Raw genomic sequence first — 19,834 nt, forward strand, 5'->3', positions numbered from 1 at the left:
TTAAAACTAAGGTATTCAATGATTATGAAACATTATGATAAAGTAAGTCAAGTATTAGTAAAAATTGAAGATAATAATGTATATAATAATAATTTATATAAGTTATGACAAGTCAAAACTAAATGCATTGACTATTGATGAGTAATGAATGTATTGACCTGTGTAATTATGTAAGACTCTTGCTTAGATAATCTTATTTCTTACTCTCAGTTTGGTTTTGTATTTTTTAAATCAATGTTTAAATTGTGTTATCTTGTTATCTTGCTCTGTTATGTAACTTTCTTTCTTTTAAATAGGGAAGGCAAAATAAGCTGCTGCTGCTTCAGCCAACGCCTTTTCAGCACAACTTGACATAATCTAAATTGTATGCATGTATATATTATGTTCTGTTGAATGGACGAAATAATATAAAAAACTACTACTACTACTACTACTACAGCATCATGATACAAATACTTCAAAGCTTTGTGAATCAGTGACGTGCATTTTCACCCTAACGATGTTCCCATCATGCTCGGCTGTGCTGCTGTTTGTGTGTGTGTGTGTGTGCTTAAGGGCCAATTAGCCAGTTGAAGTTATCATGCTGTGGCGCGGTGGCAGTGGTGGTGTTTAGCAGTGGCACTGTCATCGTGTCACAGCCAGAGGGGGTTTAGGTTCCAACCCCCCGGTGTGAGGCCTCTCTGTGATGAGTCTGCATGTTCTCCCTGTGCCTCTCTGTGGCTTCCTCAGCTTCCTCCCACAGTCCAGAGGTGAGAAGGCGTGTGAGCGTCTAACGATGTTTGTCGTTTGTCTCTATTATCGGTGCTTTCAGACCGACTCGGTTCTGGTTCTGGTCTGGAGTCTCAAACCTTGGTGCTTTCTGGTGAACCAGCAGCGGTCACACCAGTTTAAGTGGAACCAAAGTGAGAGGACGTTACTCTGTGTTACCCAACATGTTTGCTTTTTTGCTGTCTCTGTAATCCTCCTTCAGTTTTTTACGATTATTTATTATCTGGTCTGGTGTTGGAGTGAACCCAGCCTTGATCATCTCTTTCCAGAGTTCAAAGATAAGAGTTACTTTACTTTTTAAGCCCTAAAGCAGGGCTCCAGGCGGCCCCTAAATGGGAGCATTTTGCCCCTCAAATTTGGGACAGTGCAAGTAGATGTTTCATCTAAGTGCACATGTTGTGCAACCAGTAAATTGGCTGTTTGTTTGTTTGTTTGTTTTGTTGTTTTAACACCCAAAGAATCTGGACTCTGTCATTACAGGTGGTAGGCCACGGTGTGTGAGGATCATGAATGAAAGAGGAATGTGAATATTTGTTTTGCAAGTCGATTTATGCCCCTAAATTTTCTGTTTGCGCTCTAGGTGCCACTGTGCTGTTAGTTAGTCTGGAGCCCTGGCCTAAAGGGAAATTCATACAACTTGTTCTTTCTTGTTCTGCTTTCTAGCGTTTCTTGAAATTCTGTATTTGCTCAAATCTCCACCAAACATTTTGTTTCTTCATCAGACCAATGCAAAAAAAAAAATGTCCAGGTTGTAATCGCTGCCTTCTCCTCCTCCTCATCCTCCTCCTTCTTGCTCGACCCTTCACGGGATAGAATAAGACACGCCCACTGATGATGCCACAGTTCGCTGGGAAGAACCAACTTTTCAGGTTCAGAACCTTTTCTTTTCTTCGGTCTGAACGCGACAGCCGGTTCATTGGGTTCGGGATCCCTGCACAGTGCACACACAGATGAGCTAACAGATGGGTGCAAACAGCCAAACTAAAGGTGGTGAATAATATCAGCATTGTTAGAGTGTAACTCAAGGCACCACTCACAGAAGTGACTGCATGGTTGGCTGCACATTAAAGACAATGCAATACGTGTAGAGTGATGTGGTTTCACAATCAGCCTTTCGTGACATGGCCATTTATTTATTCTCTGACGACCTTTATATACATGCGATGACGAGAAACTATCATGAATGCAACCAAGCAGGAAGACGAGTCTGACTTCTAAAATTAGAAAATCATGTTCATGAACAGTCGGAGGCCGAAACTTAAACTATATTTAAAAAAATGTTTAAATAGAAGTAGATTATTTGTCCTCTTATATCATAAAACCAAAATTTGCATATTATCTGCTGTTGCCAATACCAAACTCCATAAGAAGAAGTCCTGGAGCTCATAAATCATCCAGAGGACTTCCACCAGGGACTCCTGGGTTTACCCACGATGACAACAAAGCACTATTAGCCCACATTCATCACAACCTGTCCGTACACGCTCCAGGCCTCATGTAACACAGGATAGAGCTCAGTCTACTCTTCTCCCGTCATTACAACCAAAACCAACAACAAACTTTGGCTTTGTGCTCTGAGCCTCGACTCGTTTCCAAAACAAAAAACAAGCTTGGGTGAGTTATGTAATCTGGCTCATTAAATCATCATTCATCAAAATATATTTGACATTTAATCAAATTGAATGTCTGGTTATGCAACTTTCAAACCTCATTCTTCTACTGTACTGCTGTCAAATTATCACTGTTAGTTCAGCAACAGAAAAGCTGCTGATTGGTAAAAATGTGAAAGTAGTTTGACGTTTCCTTTTCTTAACTCAGCAGAAGAGAGAGGGGAGGTTTCCATCTCAGTCTCTATGGAGATTAACCACTGAAGAGAGTGTGTGTCTATGTGTGTGTGTGTTTGTGTGTCAGTCAAGAGTGTGTACCTGTCTGTGGAAGCTGAAACCACACAGTCTGGTCTGTACGTGCCTGTTTCTGCCTTAAAACAGAAGTTCAGATGTTGCTGTTAAAAAGCTGTCATTCCTGTAAGGATCATAAACCCTCGCTGCAATTATAAACTAACAAAGGTCAATAAAATGTTATTGTAGAGTCCAAAAACAAGCAGTCAATCAATGGGTGAGTGGTTGATTAATAGGCAAAAATCTAGTTAATGATTTAAGCCTTAGGTTTAAAGAGGAATTATGATACGATACAGGAAGTTGTGACAGCTACAATACCTAAAACCCTAAATTAAACTTGGTCTGTGACTGTTTCCCGTCACAGGCCTGTCAGACCACACTGATGAGGTCATTTTGAAACCTTTAACTTTCATCTAAAACGAAAATGTCCACCACGCTCAGAGTGGGTAATGTGTCAGACTGTGTTTCTCTTCCTCCGACCACTTTGCTTCATTAAGCTTAAAACTACAAGCACAGCCAGACCTTTTGTTAGACTAGTGTGTGTGTGTCTCAGACCCCCTGGACTGACAGACTGCCCTACCACAACCTCTCTTGTGTGGACGTAGGAGTGTGTGTGTGTGTGTGTGTGTGTGTGTGTGTGTGTGTGTGTGTGTGTGTGTGTGTGTGTGTGTAGGGGGGGAGCTCTCAGCTGCCTCAAATTCCTAACCTGACAGGGTAACCCCCCCCCCCTCCTCCTCCTTATTCCTCCTCTTCATCCCCCCCTCCTCCTTTTTTTTTTTTTTGCATTGTGATTTAACACAATCTTATGTCATAATTAAGAAAATAAAAAGTTAAAATACATGCATATATACAGATATATATAAATATACTATAAATAAACACACAGTGACCTATTTATTACAGTGTCACTCCTCTGTTATGAGAGCAGCAGCTGAACACTGGACGCTGGTGCAGTTGCAGTACAAAGCCATGTGCTTTGAAGCTAACGTTAGTAAATACATTCAAACTTTTCGAATGTATCAAAATAGAACGTTGACCGTTCGTTAGCCGTTAAGTTTTAAACATAAGTTCTATGTCCGTTGGTGGCGACAGGTTTATGAAACAGACGTTAGAGTCAGAAACAGAGGTGTTTTTTGTTTTGTTTTTTCCTTCTCCTTCTCTTTCTTCCTCTGACTGTGTGTGTGAGTCAGTGTCCTACCTGGTTGTGAAAAGACAAGTCGAGAGCTACTGTCCTGTAGGAGCCGCCGCCGCCGCTGCTGCTGCCGCTGCCACAGTCAGAGCGAGAAACATTTGCAGGCAGCTGTCGTCTCGTCTTTTAGCTTTTGCTTTTTTCTCTTGTTGTTTTTTCCCCTCCACACACACACACACACTCAGAAGAAAGAAGTAAAACAACGGGTTCAGTCCCCGGAAGTTAGTTGAAAAAACATCTGCTGCTGAACCCGTCGGGAAAGCAGGAGCAAACTCCTTTGCAACAAAGTTTTCAGGAGTGATTTAGTTGATTTAAAAGTTCCGGGTTGGTTGGAGCGGCGCAGTCGAGGGTTCGAGTCAAGGTAGCCGCCGTAAAACGAACGACTTCCGGTTGTTACTTTCACAATAAAACGAATTGTGGCTGATGTGTTTTCTTCTATTTTTAATTTCTTTAAAATATATTTTTCCATTTTGTTTTATGATTTTTTTTTCTGCATTATTCATTCTTGGTTTTTATTTATTCTCTACTTTTGCACTATTTTTCTATTTTATTCTTTCTTTTTTATAATTCGGTCATTGTTTTTCCATCAAATTTTATATCTTACCTGTTGCTTCTGGTTTAACAATTTTTATTGCATCTCCTCTTATTAAGAAAATATTGTAGCCTATTTATTCTTATCAGCCTATACTAACCCCCTTCTCTCTGAAGCACTTATGTGTATTGTTTAATTGCTTAAAATTGATTCATCAATCAATTGATTGGCTGCCTTTTTTTATAACTCCAGGAACAATTTATAGAAAACAATTTAATATGTGGTGAAGGGTTCATACAAAGGTAAGGTAAATAGTAGTGCAATTATATAAATTCTAAATACCACATAAACATGCATTCTACGTTGTGTGCTTACATTTCTAGTATACATAATCATTTACACTCTTATATAGTCTACTGCATGCAGGTTTTATGTAGACAAAAGAATAAAAGGTATGGGTATTGAGAGTTTTGTCTCTGTTTATTTTATAGCAATACCACATTTCCTTCAACCCTTTGAATTCATTACTGTCCTCTTTTCCTATCACTTGGACCCTTGAGACATTTTATGGGGCTTTTACTTTGAAAGAAAAACGACACAAGTTCCTGAAATTCTCGTGCTGCTCGTGCTGAACTGCGCGAGCTTTTCTTCCAAATTTCCAAGAAGTTGGAGATGAATTAAATCAAAGTTCCGGGTCGGGTACAGATGGTTACAGCTGCCCCCTGCTGTCCCCCCTCTACTCTCTCTTCTGGTGTCACTACCATAGACTGTATAAAAAACTACACACTGTTTACTGTAATTTTCACCACTTCCACGCTCCTATTATGAAAATCACAGTATCTAACCTGCTGTAACCTCAGGGAGAGCAGGGGACCAGTATGCAAGCATAACTATTCACTCTTTTCCCCTGTTCTGTCCATGGGAGAACCAAAATATGATACATTTTATTGATGCATTTGCACCATTTCTTTAAAAATGCATGGAAGCAGCCAATGAATTTGATTAGTAAAATGAAAAAACAACATATATGGAAGTTATTTCTTAACATATCACAGGGATTTTGTGACTTTAATATAATATAAAACCATGGGAAGCAGACAATACCAAAGAATACCAAAGTGTTTATTTTTTTTTTTATCATTTGATGCAACTACCGCCTAACAATAGTGAGCCTTGTTAAAAAAAAAAAAAAAACAGTCTGCAGGATTGAGTCTCACACACCAGCGCACGCCACAGACATGATCCATTCAACCCAGGACTGTCCAACTTCCCAGGCTGCTCACAAACAAACACTGTCCAAACACAACGACTGGCTTACCGATCAAGACGCGCATGAGTAGTAGCGACTAATATGTCCACAGTGATGTAAAGTGCAACGATGAGACAGGAAACTTTTTTTATGAAGCAGAAGATTTTTGTGGATAAATCCCTTAAGAGTTTTTTTTTTAAGTGTAAGCACAAAATTAGTAGCAACGGTCATGTCATAATATAGCTAGCAGGTATAAAAAAATAAAGGCTATTCTATACAAGCGGTAGAGAAGGATATACACAGTACATACTGTACATACATACATGTCACCCTGGGCAAAAAAGTGATTTTACAGAAGAAAAGCACCGTAGGAAGATGAATATAATATCAGTATTATATTTATACAGTCTGACGAGACTGCAGTCTGACTGGTAACAACAACTCATCCTGTGTTGCTACTCATCTGAGAGAATAATTAGAGTTGAGAAATCTAATTGAGGGTGAACAGAACGAAAAAGCAGCAAAAAAGAAAAAGATGTCAGAGCCAAATATACAGAAACAAAACAATAACGATCAGATGTCATGACATGGTGACTATATTCACTGCATCAGTAAAAATACATCAGAATTACATACGTACATGTTCTTTTACATACAAATGAAGGGGGTACAATGGTTTTCATACACATACATTATAATTGAAAGACAAGTCGCCACGAAACTCAAGTCTGGAAAACAACTGGGGAAAAAACAAAAAGCTACTCCTCCTCCTCCGACAGACACACATCTGTTAAGTTATATATATATTTATATATATATAAATCAGAGCCAATAAAGATCTGCAAGGTCCATTAGAGGTCGTCTGAAATCAGGCCTCTCTTCTTTAGTTTTTTAACAATCAAACCTCTCAGTGTGGATGTGCTAATGTTTTACCAGTTTACACAATAGTATGCATTTATTTTTCATTTTAACAAGCACATTCATGACCTAAAAAGGCGTTTATGTAAAAATGATAATAATCTAAAACTCCCCTCCTTGCACTTTTTTTTTTTTTTTGGTTTAACTTTATTGGCTTTAATAGCTGAATATTAAAAATCATCTTTCTGTAGCTGGAAGCCAGCAGCACGCCACCACTGAAAGGTTTAATCAAGTCTCATAATTCATAACAAAGCGATTCATACATTATTGATCTTTTTTTTTAAGAATATGGTACCTTCCTTCCTTTCTTTTCTTTTTTGGCAAACTACTGCTCTGCCTGTGTCACCAATGTAGTTCATAATAATACAATAGTCTTGTGTGCTGGCAATACAAAATATATATTCTCTATGTACATGAGGACAGTGCATATTTAACCAGCTGTGTTTGGACTCATTCAGCCAATGAGTGAGCAGCTGCCAGGTGATGAAAAAGGCCGTGCTCCGTTCGTCTGCTTTGACTCTTTGACCTGATAAGTTTTTTTTTTTATCTCTCTTTCTTTTCTTTTTAACTCCTGGAGACGTCTCGACTCAAGTTTAAGAGATCATTCAATACAAAACACAAGCAGGCACACGGACTCACACGCACACATTCGCTCTTGAGATCATGGGGAAAGCTTGATACACAAACATGACGCTTTATAATACACAAAAATCCAAAAATATAATTATTTTGTCACTTGTTTTGACTCTGTTTCCTTGGAAAAGCGGTAAATAAAATGTTTTGTTCTCGCCTGTATTTTCTTCATAAAGCTGTACATCGAGCTACTACTGCCTGACCGAGCTCAGCGCGATCTCGCCGTTGTCAGTGCCAGAGAGAGGTGTCCTTGAACGCTCACTGGAGTCGCTGCACCTCTTCTCACCTTCACCGTCAGTGAGGGAGGGAGAGAGGGAGAGACGGAGAGAGGGAGGGGGGGAGGACTTGGAGAAATTGAAGGTAGATTAGCTTCTTGTGTGGGAAACAGTTTCCCGCTCCGACGACAATCTCCGAGGTCAGAGGTTGAGAATGGGGACGTCGAAGAGGTCGCACAGGCCTTCTGTCTCGTCCAGGTTGTATATGTAGTCGTGGTCGCTGGGCGGAGGGGACAGCCGCAGGAGAGGCGAGAAAACTGGGGAGGAAACAGACGATGAAACATTCAGGACGCGTGAAAGGGTTGTTGACATGTTCAAACATAATCTCATCATCACTGTCGTACCTTCTGATGACATCAAGTCCTCCAACAAATCTCCACTCATGATCTCTGCCGGAGAGAAAACAGAAATGAGCGACCGTTTATTACATCCTGGTGTCACACTGGTAAACTGTGCAATCATCTAATTCATGCAAATATAAAAAGAGATATTTAATTTACCTCTCGTTGGGTCAAACATTTCAGAAAGCTCTTTGGGAAAGTCCAACACTAGAGGGAAACCAAAAAACAAATTCATCAGCTTCACAGTAACATGGTTAAGTCAGGGTATGATCGGATAGTGATGTCCTGCATGGAATAAACACCTATCTCAGTTCTCTGTATGTCTCTGTATATGTATGTTAGGGGTGTCGATCTTCCCCCCAAATCAGATTAAAATTTCTAATGCTTCTTATGTTAAATATTCTAATTATATTGGAATTTTTTAATGTTTGTTTGTTTTTTTTAGCTCATTATATACACCTATACCAGCTTATTACTGCGTCCACTAAAGGGCATTCCAGCCAAATCTGTTTTGTTACATTTGCAACACACTCAAATTCAATATAAAACTTCAAGAAGGGAAATCGAAATATTATAAGTAGTGGTGCAACGGATCGCAGTTGATCCGTTCCGATCGCTCTCCACGGATCGGCACGCAAGTGGTCCGCGGATCGATCAATAAAATAAAAAAAAGAAGGTGGTGTGCGTATAGTGTGGGAACACGTAGGCGCACCGCCAAGGCCATTAATAGCCGAGCAATTAAAAAAAACTGCTCGTAAATTTGAAGCTGCAGCTCTACGTCACACACAATTACAACAAAATTGTTTGTTTTATCAAATCTATCGAATCTATGTGTGTGAGACGCGATCCTAATGACACATAAAATTAACCTAACCTAACAGGCTTTGTAATTCTTCTGCAAATGGTAGATGAGCTGCCAGACAAATGAATTTCCCTTTGGGGATTAATAAATGAATTTGTATCGTATCATTAAAAACGTTAAAACAGTGATATTTTGAATGTAAACGTGGAAAATTAGTCCTCAAATCATCATTGTCTTCAAAGTTTGTATTTTCTAAAGCGAGAGAGTTCAGCTACGTGCAAAACTCACATTCAGAGGGATCTGACTTGATTGGTTCAAATACTGCAGAGGTGGACGAGGACACAGATCCATCCAACGAGGCCGAGGACTGGAGCTGCTGAGTGACTGCAGAGGGTGATTCTGTCGTTGGGGTGAGTGCAGCCGCTGCCGCCGTGGTGTTGGTGGTGGAGGTCACTGCTTCTAAAATAAAACAACCGCGTCCGTGATATGACATGTTGTAAATCACTGAGGTAACGGTCGCCCTTGGCATCATGTTACAGTCACAAAAGGCTCACGATAAAATCTGATATGATGAGGTGTTAAATGTTCTTAGAGAATAAAAACCACTGCACCCACCTGTCGCCGACGCCGCCTGGTTCCCTGCTGCTGCTGCTGCCGTCGTAGCAGGAGCTGGTTTTGAAGTAATGGCAGGAGCTGCTTTGGAGACCTGCAGGATGAAAAGATAAAGGAAGGTCATAACACTGCAAATGCAAAAAAAAAAAAAAAGAAGCTACAACCTAGCCTGACAAGCCAGACTATATCATTACAATGTATAGATAGACCTCGGCTCAATCCAGGGGGCGGGATGAAGGCTGTCTTTCAAACTGCCTCTGCACGCAATAGAGTAGCGCTACGACCAATCAGAGCAAAGAGCAGGATAGTCAGAGCGGAGCAAGCTGGTAGATTAAAATTTTCCCATATCCCGTCGGCAAAACACCAAATACATCCTTCTTCGAAATGAATGACTTCAGTGCAGTTTCTTGCTCAACTTTTAAAGAAAATGACAAGTTTAATTAAGCCGGTGCATATTCTCATTTGCCCAGGTCATAGTATTTCAAAGGAGGTTAAATCGAAAGCAACTGGACTTAGTTATTTGTCTAGGAAGACGTTTCACCTCTCATCCAAGAGGCTTCATCAGTTCATGTATGCAACTGACCAGGCTGGGACTGGTCCAACTATCTGGTGTGGAGACTCACTATTTAACCTCTTAAGACAGTCATTAAAACGACTGCAGTTGGCACTTGGAGCACAAAAGGGAACCAGTGACATCATCACCCTTGTGAACGCCCACACAAGAGGTTAAATAGTGAGTCTCCACACCAGATAGTTGGACCAGTCCCAGCATGGTCAGTTGCGTACATGAACTGATGAAGCCTCTTGGATGAGAGGTGAAACGTCTTCCTAGACAAATAACTAAGTCCAGTTGCTTTCGATTTAACCTCCTTTGAAACAAGTTTAATTCTTTCAAAGTTGATGCCAACACCGATTCAAACGATTCCTTTGCCAAAGCCATCTTGCCAAAATGTTTTTCACCGTCGCAAGTATGTCGTCATGGCGTTAAGCCCGCCCAACAACGACTCTCTAAACAGATAGAGCGCTGTGATTGGTGAACACAAACGGTGTTCGAGACTCAAAAAGTTCCTATGGTTCGTTTCTAGACCCACCTGCGGAGCCAATATATTTGCTGCCGCTAGGGTGCGTATAGATTTCTAGGCTAGCTACAACCATTTTGCATGGTTTAAATTGTGTGAACACCATCTCAAACAGCAGTTGACGGTATCTGTGTGTGTACCTGGGGGGCAGCGGCGGCCGGCTGGGAGGTAGGAGTCGGTGCTGGGAGGCTCTGGAGGACGTCATCTGGAGGAGGGACGGGTAAAACGACCGGAGAGGCGCTGGACGGGTCCTTGTTGACCAGCAGAACCTCGATAGGACCAGATGAACTCTTGAGACGGATCTGGTATTTCCTCTGCCCGTTCAGGATCTAGACGAACAAGCACACACACACACACACACACAAAACAACCCAGTCTAAGACAGGCGGCACAACAGCAGCAGGTGGACTGGATATATAAAGACTAAACACACACACAACTTACAGATTCTGGGATGGGCACTTCTAGTTGTGTGCCGATAGGAGCACGAATTGCTAGGAGTGTGTCACCTATAAAAAGAAAAAGAAAAAAAGGAGGTAATGAGTCAATAAAAATGTCAACCAATGCAGAAACAGGAAAAAATAAGAGAAAACAATGAGTATGAAGCATAAATACCTTTGAAAGCTCCACAGAGGTCTTCGTGTTTTACATACGCCATAGTATTAACACGTTAAGGATCCATACAATAACAAGGTTCGTAACAACACAGCTTAATGACACAATTTAATGAAAACATTTTCAAAGCGGGGGCCAGGGTTGCTATGATCCTTATCAAATTAGAGTGAAGATGAGAACAAATGCAAACTACAAAATAAAATCTAGTCATTATATTTTGAGCATTATTATGAAAGATAATTTATAATAATATAACATAGAAACCTAGCCTCAAACTCTGTAGTTCTCCCGGCCAAAGGGTAATGCTATTTGTGGGGCCTTGACATGGAAAAGTTTGGGATCCTCTGGTTTAATTAACAGGTTAGTGCAGTAATTTAAGTCAAGAACATACTGTTCCTAAGTCCTACAGCTCCTGTAGTGACGGTTCATGGCACAGTTGACTCTCCCTGTAACATCTGTCAATCTTCACACCCTCTGAAAAGCAGGCATGTCTCTGAACAATACACAGTATCAAGCTCAACCTGAATCGACCACGATGACGTCACCACCAGGGTTATTTTCTCAAGGCTTTAACGAGCTGCCTCCAGAAGCTCAGGGGTTAATGCCAGGGGTGCCAAAAATAATCGTTTCAAAGATGCATCGAGATTCTTAATGGGGCGATTCTGAATCGATGCAGTTTTGTCACATAATCGATTTTTAAATTCAGATAATTCATTCAAGTTTGAGCATAATGCCAATTGCCAAGATTTACGTTTTCTTTTTGAGAATTTAGCAAGTGCACCTTTAAGTAGACTATAGGCCTTTTCTTTTTCTGTGAGTATTCAGACTCCAAGGAAGCTGCTGTATTGTGGAAATGCATTTAAATTATATTTTCTGACTATTTATGTTAATTAATTAAAAAGCCATGTGTGGCAACATAGAAAATTGAGGATGTGATGCATCAAAATGCAAATGAATCGTAATGAAACTGAATAGTGAGGCCAGTGAAGATGCACACTGCTAGTTAATACACAGGATGGCTTATACTCTTCATGTGTAAAAGAAAACTAAATCAGTAGAGTGGCCTTTGAAAAGAGCAGTAACAGGAAAACCTCGACAGGAGCAGAGTGGCTGACAGACCTGGGATCAGTGCCCAGGAGAGAGCACGATGAGAAGCCAGATGGTGTTGAGATTGGATATGTATCACTGATTTGTCATGGCGTTAACTGTCTCACGCACATATCTAAGTAGTGACTGAGCGTGAATGCTTTGAACAAAGTGCAGCGTATAGAGCACATCCAAGTAATCCAACTATTTCATAACAGGAGCGTTAACATCATTGTCCTTGTTCTTCTCCATGAGCATTTCATCCCCATGATAAAAAACAATTGGCACCGTGTCCCATACAGGAAAATCCCTGGCTGTACATCAGTACCTACGGATTTCCATAGTCAGCAGCGACTTGGCACTGCTCCTGTGAGTCTGTAGATTCACCAAATACTTTCCATTAACAGGTGAATGTTACATTATGTTGCTGCAGCTTATCACAGCCAACACAGCTCTACTGAAATACTTCAATAAGAATATACAAAAAGAAGTCGTTACAGGACATAAAAGGTAAAAAAGAAGTGCTATTCATTCATTCAGTTATAAAAGCATAATAGACAAGTAAAATGTCTTGGTGACTCATGCGGAGAAGGGTTTCTATGGCTGTGTGTGAGTGAAGCAACACAAATGAGGAACTAAATCCTGTGAGGAACAGTCGCTGCGTGCGATCGATTGGGAACGAAACTGAATAAATTTATAACTAAAGTAATCAATACTGATCTGACAAAATGTTTCTAGCTACAACAGACACATAAACAAAGAAACTCTACGCAGTGAAGGATATGGGCTGTTGTTGGAGTCGTCTGTGACATTCTTGATGCTCTGCTGGACCCAGACTCGCTGCTGGTCCAGCTCGTTTTCCCTGAGAGCCAGATCGTCGAGCTCGGCCTTCAGATCAATCAGCTTATCGGCTATCTCCCTGGTGTTGCAACCTGGACCTACACCCCTGAAAAACAGAAACACACACGTACAAACAGTTAAGTACTGACAGCATTTATGGAAAAAAATAAACAGCTTCACACACACTCATAAGCACATGTGCTGTTTTTAATTAACAGCCTGTTTTATCATCGATACAACGAAGCAGATTCATTCAAACTCACTTTGTTTTGGTAACTGGTCCATCTGTCTGCCATTAGATCTTGGATACAACAGATTCGGCCGCACTAATGGGAGATTTTTTTTGCGTAATGTTTACTTTAAGTAGTCATATTTTTAAATTATGTTTCCAGAACCCATATAACACTACTTTGAGAGCATCTGCCCTCACTGTGGTTTTCTATTTAAAGAGGCACGATGCAGGATTTGTAGCTTAAAGCAGAAGTAAGCGATCCGGTCGTTTTGGCTAATGCTGCGTTCCAGGTAGGCTTTTGAAACCGTAAATTACAGCTTCAAGTCACAACTTACGACTTTGTAGCGTTCCAGGCAACCCACTCGTGTTTTTCCGACCTGTTTTACCTGTGAAAGTCACTATAACGGCCACTCGTAACTTCCGACCCGTGAACTTGTACCAGATCGAACTGGTACGACTTCACAGGTCGGAAAAACACGAGTTACGGGCTGCCTTGAACGCACCATAACAGTCCTCGTCCCTACGTCACCACATTCACGGCGTCCCTTGGCTGCACACACAGCCCTGCATGCCGTTCTCTCTCCTCATTGGATAAAAACTGTAGGATACGAGAAAAGTTTTCTCCTCGGCTCAGAGCAGAGCAGAGTGACTGACAGACCCGTGTTTCTGTCCAAACACTCTATGTAAGTGATTGCTGTCGGAAGATATAACTATTTAAGACTTATATTAACACAAATATATCACTTACTTCTGCTTTAACTATGCTACATTTTTACCTTAAAGCAATACTTAAGAACTTTTATTTTTGGTTGAGTTTGGCGGCGCCAGTGGACCGAAGCTTAGCATCATAAACATCCTGATCTCCCGGTCACGTGAAAACAACTTGGTACTGACGTGTTGATCTGCCTATTTTGTGATTTTACAATCAGTATCTCCTCGTTCATGGTGTCGACGGGGTGAAATGGTGTCTGAAAACCTCTGACCTGTTGACTTCAGGCTTTCTTTCAACAATTACAGTGTCAGGGCACATAATACATAAAGTACATGGTTGAACACTCATCCTTATATCAATGTCCTTATTGTTCAGTGGCAATGGTGGTGTCCTCTTCTTCTGTAATCAGTCCATTTTTCACATTTATCCTCAAACTGTGTCTCGTTAAGAGGAATGACATCTCGACCAGCCCCAAAAACAAAGCGTGGCTGTGCTGGGTCTGCCACTTCAAGAGCGGATGAAGAGGAAGGATGGCACAAGATAGAGGACACAGATGAAGAGCCTGAACCATCCCAGTTCCTGCCAACCAGACCATTGACGTCATGCCACCACATCATGGACTCCCCCTTTCTCTGTTCCAACTGTTATTCAGCACGTCAGTCATCCATACTTTGATCACCGACACCAGTGCTGCAAAAAGAACAGCATCTGGAATAACGTTCACCTGGAAAGTGCTGACGGTGAAGGGCTTTTACATTTTCCTTGCCATCATCATGTTCTTCTCGGGCCTTGTCAGTGTGCATCATCGAGTGGATTATTGAAGAAAGAAGCATCCAAGACGACGAGGAAAATGAGAGAAAGAACGGTACTGCATCATATGACAGACTGTTCAAGGCTCATTTTCAACCCTACCAAGAAATTTGTATTGATGAGAGGATGGTGTCATCGAAGGCCCTCATAAGCATGAAGCAGTATATGAAGGACAAGTCCATACAGGGCTCCAGACTGCGACTAAATGGTTGCATTTTGCGACTAAAATTTGAGACAGTGCGAGTAAATTTTTCATCTACTCGCGCATGTGCGACCAGTAAATTTGCTGATTTTTTTTTTTTTATTGACACTGTGATTGGCTGTGGATGAGTTTACCGCAAGTGGTGTGTCTACTTGTTCTGTTATTGGTCAGCATAGCCTAAACATTAACTTTATATTTTCAATATTTAAATTGTTTCACAATAAAATGTGAATTTTAAACATTATAGTTTCTGCATTTATCAAAGTATTTATTCGGTATAGTGAAAATTAGAGGAAATGTGAAAATTTACTTTGCAAGTCGATTTCAGTGTGCGCCCCTAAAATTTTAAGTTAGGGGCCACTTTGCTCCTAGTCAAAAAAGTTAGTCTGGAGCCCTGAAAGTGCAGACTCCTCAACGGCCTACACCTGGAATATTTTTGTGTATTCCAATAAGAGCGAGTCTGCCACAGGCAAGGGCCTGAGTTACTCGTCCATCTGGATGAAGGACATTCCTGCTCCGGACGCTGTCATTCACTATAACAGCAAGATCGGTGATTTGGATGTCTCAGATGCGCTGATTGGGTGTCGTCCACAAGACCATGAAATGGTACAAGACTTTTTACCATTTTCTGGACAGTGAACAGTTTCATTCTTCACAAGGAGCTGTGCAAGCTGATGAATGAATGCTGCATGATGCACAAGGCCTTCAAGGAGACTCTGACGTGTAGCAGAGCTGATTGAGTTTGCTCAGGGTCACCCAGCACCAGAAACACCCCCCATCAACCTGCATGGTACAGCATCCAGGAGATACTGTATGCTTTGCCAGAAAGCTGGAAACATGAGGGTAAAGACTCATGTGTACTGCAGAAAGTGCCAGGTTGTAATGATTCCAGTTTTGCACTTTTGTCAGGGACACAAATGGACTCTGAGGCAATTGTTCTATTTTTCATGTTACATTTTTACAGTATATTGTATTTTATGCATATTTTTTAATAAATAGTTACATTTTTTAGTGTGTTGTGTACAATAAAACTCCATTTTGAGACTATTCTGTTGTTTTTTTTATACATTTAGACTACGCACAATGGTAGATTTGCTAATAAGCTGTGTAAACTTTATTATGTTCACATAATGTAAGGGATATGAGTTGTTGGTTATAGCAGGAATCTCCTGTAGCAAGTGCAACACATGTTTGGGGACATTGGTCTCCAAATGTCACCAAATTGAGATCCACCTAGTACTACCCTCACTAAAACCTCTGTAGAGTAAATAGGCTTTGGAGTATAAGCGAGTTGGCGACACAAACGCAACCCGTATCCTCTTTATGACAGATAAGACTAAACAAATATGTCATAACATCGTATATGATAAATAATGTTATTATCTATCGCTCTATTGATTGCTTTCTCGCCGGCTTCGTTGTAAACATGCACATGGCTGAGAGGAGGGTTAGCAAAACAGCAGAAAAGCGACCAGACTTACACAGTTCCTCTTTAAAACCAAAGAGTTAGAGGAAAGATGCAAACTTTTTTTTTTATATCATGTATTCCCTATCCTGATACCTAAAGCTCTTAAAAAGTGGTTATAGTTGCACATCTACAGTAGACAGTGGATACTTTACTACTGTTCAAGTCTTTTTTTATGGTTTTAATTATGAAATGATTACACAAAGACAACTTGTCAACTACACGCTGGAAAAGTGACAGACTTTGATTCTTGCAGTACGACTCTTGCACAAGTACATTAAAGAACATTACGACATCAACACTGTCGCTGTGATCCTGTGAAGCATCATCCTCCACTACGCCATCTCTCGATAGCTGTAACATTCATACACCACATGAAAAAGTGGAAGGGGTGTGGTGGTGGTGGGGGGGGGGGGGGGGGTTGGTGAGGTGCTTTCTAAGACACTATGGTTTCACATAGTTCCACCCTATAATATATATATGTAACCGCAATGACATTTGTGATGACGGCAAGGTCAGACAAGGACAAAACTCCTAAATATGATTGTAATTAGCTCATAATATATAAACTATGGAGGTATGTACTGTTTTTTTTTTAATTCACTGGTACAATGAAGATGAACATTTGTCTTTTTCCATGACACCAAAACACAGACAGACAATCTGTTATACGGTAAATGTTGAACCGTGAACTTACTTCCATTGGATGCTGTTCTTGGACTTCTTCTCTATGAGTCCAATTCCCTCCAGCACATTAGTGATATCGTAAATCCGTCGTTTCTGCCGCACCGCCAAGGTGTCTGCAGCCTGAACGACAGGAGGACAAAACCAATGAAAAATACAATAGAGATTGCTATCACTGCCACCTCCTTAAGTACAGTCGGCTTTAAACTAAAAGGTACATACAAAGAGAGAGAGAGAGAGAGAGAGAGAGAGAGAGAGAGAGACTGCTGTGTCTGTGCCAACGGGTTCAATGCCCCGGCCGCAACCAAGTTTTCTTTACCACCCGTCTTAGTGTCATTTTAACTTCCTTCCCAGCCTAACCTCTTGATGTTTAACAAACTAATGATAACCACATGTCTGGTGCTGATAAGTCTGAGCTTTGTCATAAAGCCGACTGGGTGAAATACTGTTTCAGAGCTGCTGGATGACAGCCAAAAAAAAAAACTACAAGGACTGTACCTGAATAGTTCACATGATGGCATACGTTAATTATTCACTTACACAAATATATGTTAAGACTCCCAGCTCAGTGTGACTGTGGGAGCCACAGGTGATCAATAGCAATACCCCAACCACTCATTATACAGTTCTGACTGGTATGTTTTTCTTTTATGTTTGAAATGAAAAGCTCCTGTTTGTAAATACAGAACAACTTTCAGTCATAGCGCTGAATTAAGCCCTTCAAGAAACTAAAACATGTGTCAAATTGAAACGATCACAAACACCAAGGGTTTTAGTTCATATCTAATAATAGAGGAACAAGATGAAATGTTTAAATTGACTTTTGAGCTGGTGTGACAGTTCATAAATGCAGTTTGGTTTGCGGATGCATAAAAATGAAGAGTGAAAGAGAAAGAAAAAGAAAAAGAAAGTGTTTGGTGTTTTATTATCAGTACAGCACAGAACCAGGATGAGTGTCGGCAGCTCTGAGGCCAATCTGTCCGCAAACTAAGTCACTGAGGTCACAGTGAAAAAGAAACGGTTGTGTTATTACAATACAAAGTAATGCTTGGCCAGTCAGGCTGCCATCTGTGTCTCCTGTTTTGGTGGAGAAATAACATGGATGTCAGTGTTTATCAAAATGTCTATTTATAGTGTAATATACCAAGTCTATTAATAGGTTTTAACAAGTCTGGGCTTTAGACGAATACCCCAAGTATATATATCCTTGCTCACACCAGCCACTGTGCAAATATCTAGGTATTTGTTTCCAGTATTTTTAATTCATTAAATGCTAAATAAGTTTTTAAGTATCTTTAAACAATACTGCTCAACCAGTGGGATCGATATGTAATATCTGAGCATCTTATTTTATAGATTAAACCCTATAGAGTGTGTGTGATGATGAGGGACAGAGCAAAAAACATTATTTGATGTGTTTCTAAAAAAAATGCAAAGCAAATGCACTGGCGTCAAATTCAAAACTAGTGACCACGAGGTTATCAATCAGGGGGAAAAAATAAAAAAATTGTTCATGTGTGAAGATGCAGCAGCAGTTAGCTCAAAAGGGAAACGACAAAAGATGACCCACTTTTTATAACTTTGAATCTGCAGGGGGCAGAGACCACCACCAGTCTCCCCAAAGTTCATTTAGTAACCTCACTTTCCTTTTCTTTGGAAACACAGGGCTCCAGACTGCCCCTAATTGGGAGCATTTTTCCCCTAAAATTTGTGACAGTGCAAAGAAAGGTTTTTCATCTACTTGCACGTGTGCAACCAGATCATATGCAGTTTTTCTTAACACTAGAGTGGGCGACTCAAACAATCTGGTATCTGTCATTGCAGGTGTCAGGCCAATGTGTGAGGAAAGAGAAAAGGAAGGAAAGTAAATATTTGCTTTGCAAGTCAATTTAAATTTTTTGCTTGTGCTCCTTGAATTTTAAGTTAGGGGCAACAACTGTGCTCCTAGTAGTAAAAAAAAAAAAGTTAGTATGGTTCATGTGTGTAGGTACACCAGCTGCAGCAGTTGAATCAAAAGGGAAATGACAAAAAGTTGACCCACTTTTTAAATTGAGAAAAAAAAAACTTTGAATCTGCAGGGGGCAGAGTCTGCAAAGTTGACCACCACCACCACCACCAGCAGCAGCAGTCTTTTTCAAAGTTAATTTAGTAACCTCACTTTCAAAATACCACATCATAACACAACATTTAAACAGTGGGTTGTTTGAAAAGAAGAAGTCTGGATGGTTTAAAGAGAAGAAAATAAAAGACTAACTTACACAGAAGCAAAGAGGTCTCGGTCTATTCAAACTAGCCTGTCACACAGCAGCAGCAGCAGCAGCTAGGCTAACATGCTAGGCTAGGCTAGGCTAAGCTAAGCGAAAGTGCATGTAACCTAACGAGGCTCAGACTGACATGTGCTAGCTTAGCTAACAACAAAGACTCTCATTTCATTTCATTGCAGTTGGCTTAAAAAAAACTTACAGCTTTTAGATCCAGCACTCCGTCCTTCGCCTCCTGTAGTAAAGACACAAACTTGGTGGTGAGCAGTCCGAGGCTCTTTTCGTGCCTGCTCGGGGTCTGTGGCTGTAGCGACGAGTCCCCCACCACTGCTCCCAGTTCGCCTCTGTTACTGGCCGACTCCAGCTCCATCATCATCGCCGCCGCCGCCACCACCACCACCACTACTGGGGACGAGCTCCGTACTTCCCCCGCTGCCTCTCCGAGCCCCAGGAAGAAGAAGAAGGCCGACTGGGGAGGGAGGGGGGGTAAAAGAGTGTAGCAGCAGGTAAAGTAGTTGTTCAATGAGCTGCTCCAAATCCCTCGTTCGTTTGGCTCCAAAATATTCGCTTTAATCGAGGAAACTGACAAGGCAGAGCGAGTGAGGTCGGTGGGTAATTCAATGAGCGCAGC

General features: G+C 40.9%; 2 protein-coding genes across 3 annotated transcripts in view; both read right to left on the minus strand.

The window, feature by feature from the left end:
* The window catches only part of elmo3 (engulfment and cell motility 3), a 28,721-nt gene extending 24,578 nt beyond the window's left edge, over positions 1–4,143 (minus strand). The window contains exons 1-2 of one of the 2 annotated variants that reach the window (XM_083974468.1): positions 3,865–4,143; positions 2,694–2,746 (exon numbers count right to left, since the gene is read on the minus strand). The gene's annotated coding sequence lies outside the window, so the exon portion shown is untranslated. The remainder of the gene's footprint in view (positions 1–2,693; positions 2,747–3,864) is intronic. The other variant, XM_083974467.1, reaches the window with a different exon arrangement.
* A 1,347-nt stretch (positions 4,144–5,490) lies between these two features.
* Positions 5,491–19,834, minus strand: e2f4 (E2F transcription factor 4). Its single transcript, XM_083973712.1, has 11 exons — positions 19,406–19,834; positions 16,956–17,065; positions 12,782–12,943; positions 10,912–10,955; positions 10,741–10,805; positions 10,437–10,625; positions 9,221–9,311; positions 8,894–9,064; positions 7,963–8,010; positions 7,807–7,851; positions 5,491–7,719 (listed from the first exon to the last, which is right to left on the minus strand). The coding sequence occupies exons 1-11, from the start codon at positions 19,577–19,579 to the stop codon at positions 7,604–7,606; spliced, it is 1,215 nt and encodes a 404-aa protein (XP_083829838.1). The 5' UTR covers positions 19,580–19,834; the 3' UTR covers positions 5,491–7,603.

Source organism: Trachurus trachurus, assembly GCF_905171665.1.
Source record: "Trachurus trachurus genome assembly, chromosome: 6".
In the NCBI taxonomy this organism is placed as follows: Eukaryota; Metazoa; Chordata; class Actinopteri; order Carangiformes; family Carangidae; genus Trachurus; species Trachurus trachurus.

Coding starts and splice junctions, on each gene's coding strand:
- e2f4 (XM_083973712.1), bottom strand. CDS start 19,579: ATGATGATGGAGCTGGAGTCGGCCAGTAACAGAGGCGAACTGGGAGCA. Junction 10,806..10,911: donor CCTCTGTGGAGCTTTCAAAG/GTATTTATGCTT, acceptor TTCTTTTTATAG/GTGACACACTCCTAGCAATT. Junction 7,852..7,962: donor AATGTTTGACCCAACGAGAG/GTAAATTAAATA, acceptor TCTCTCCGGCAG/AGATCATGAGTGGAGATTTG.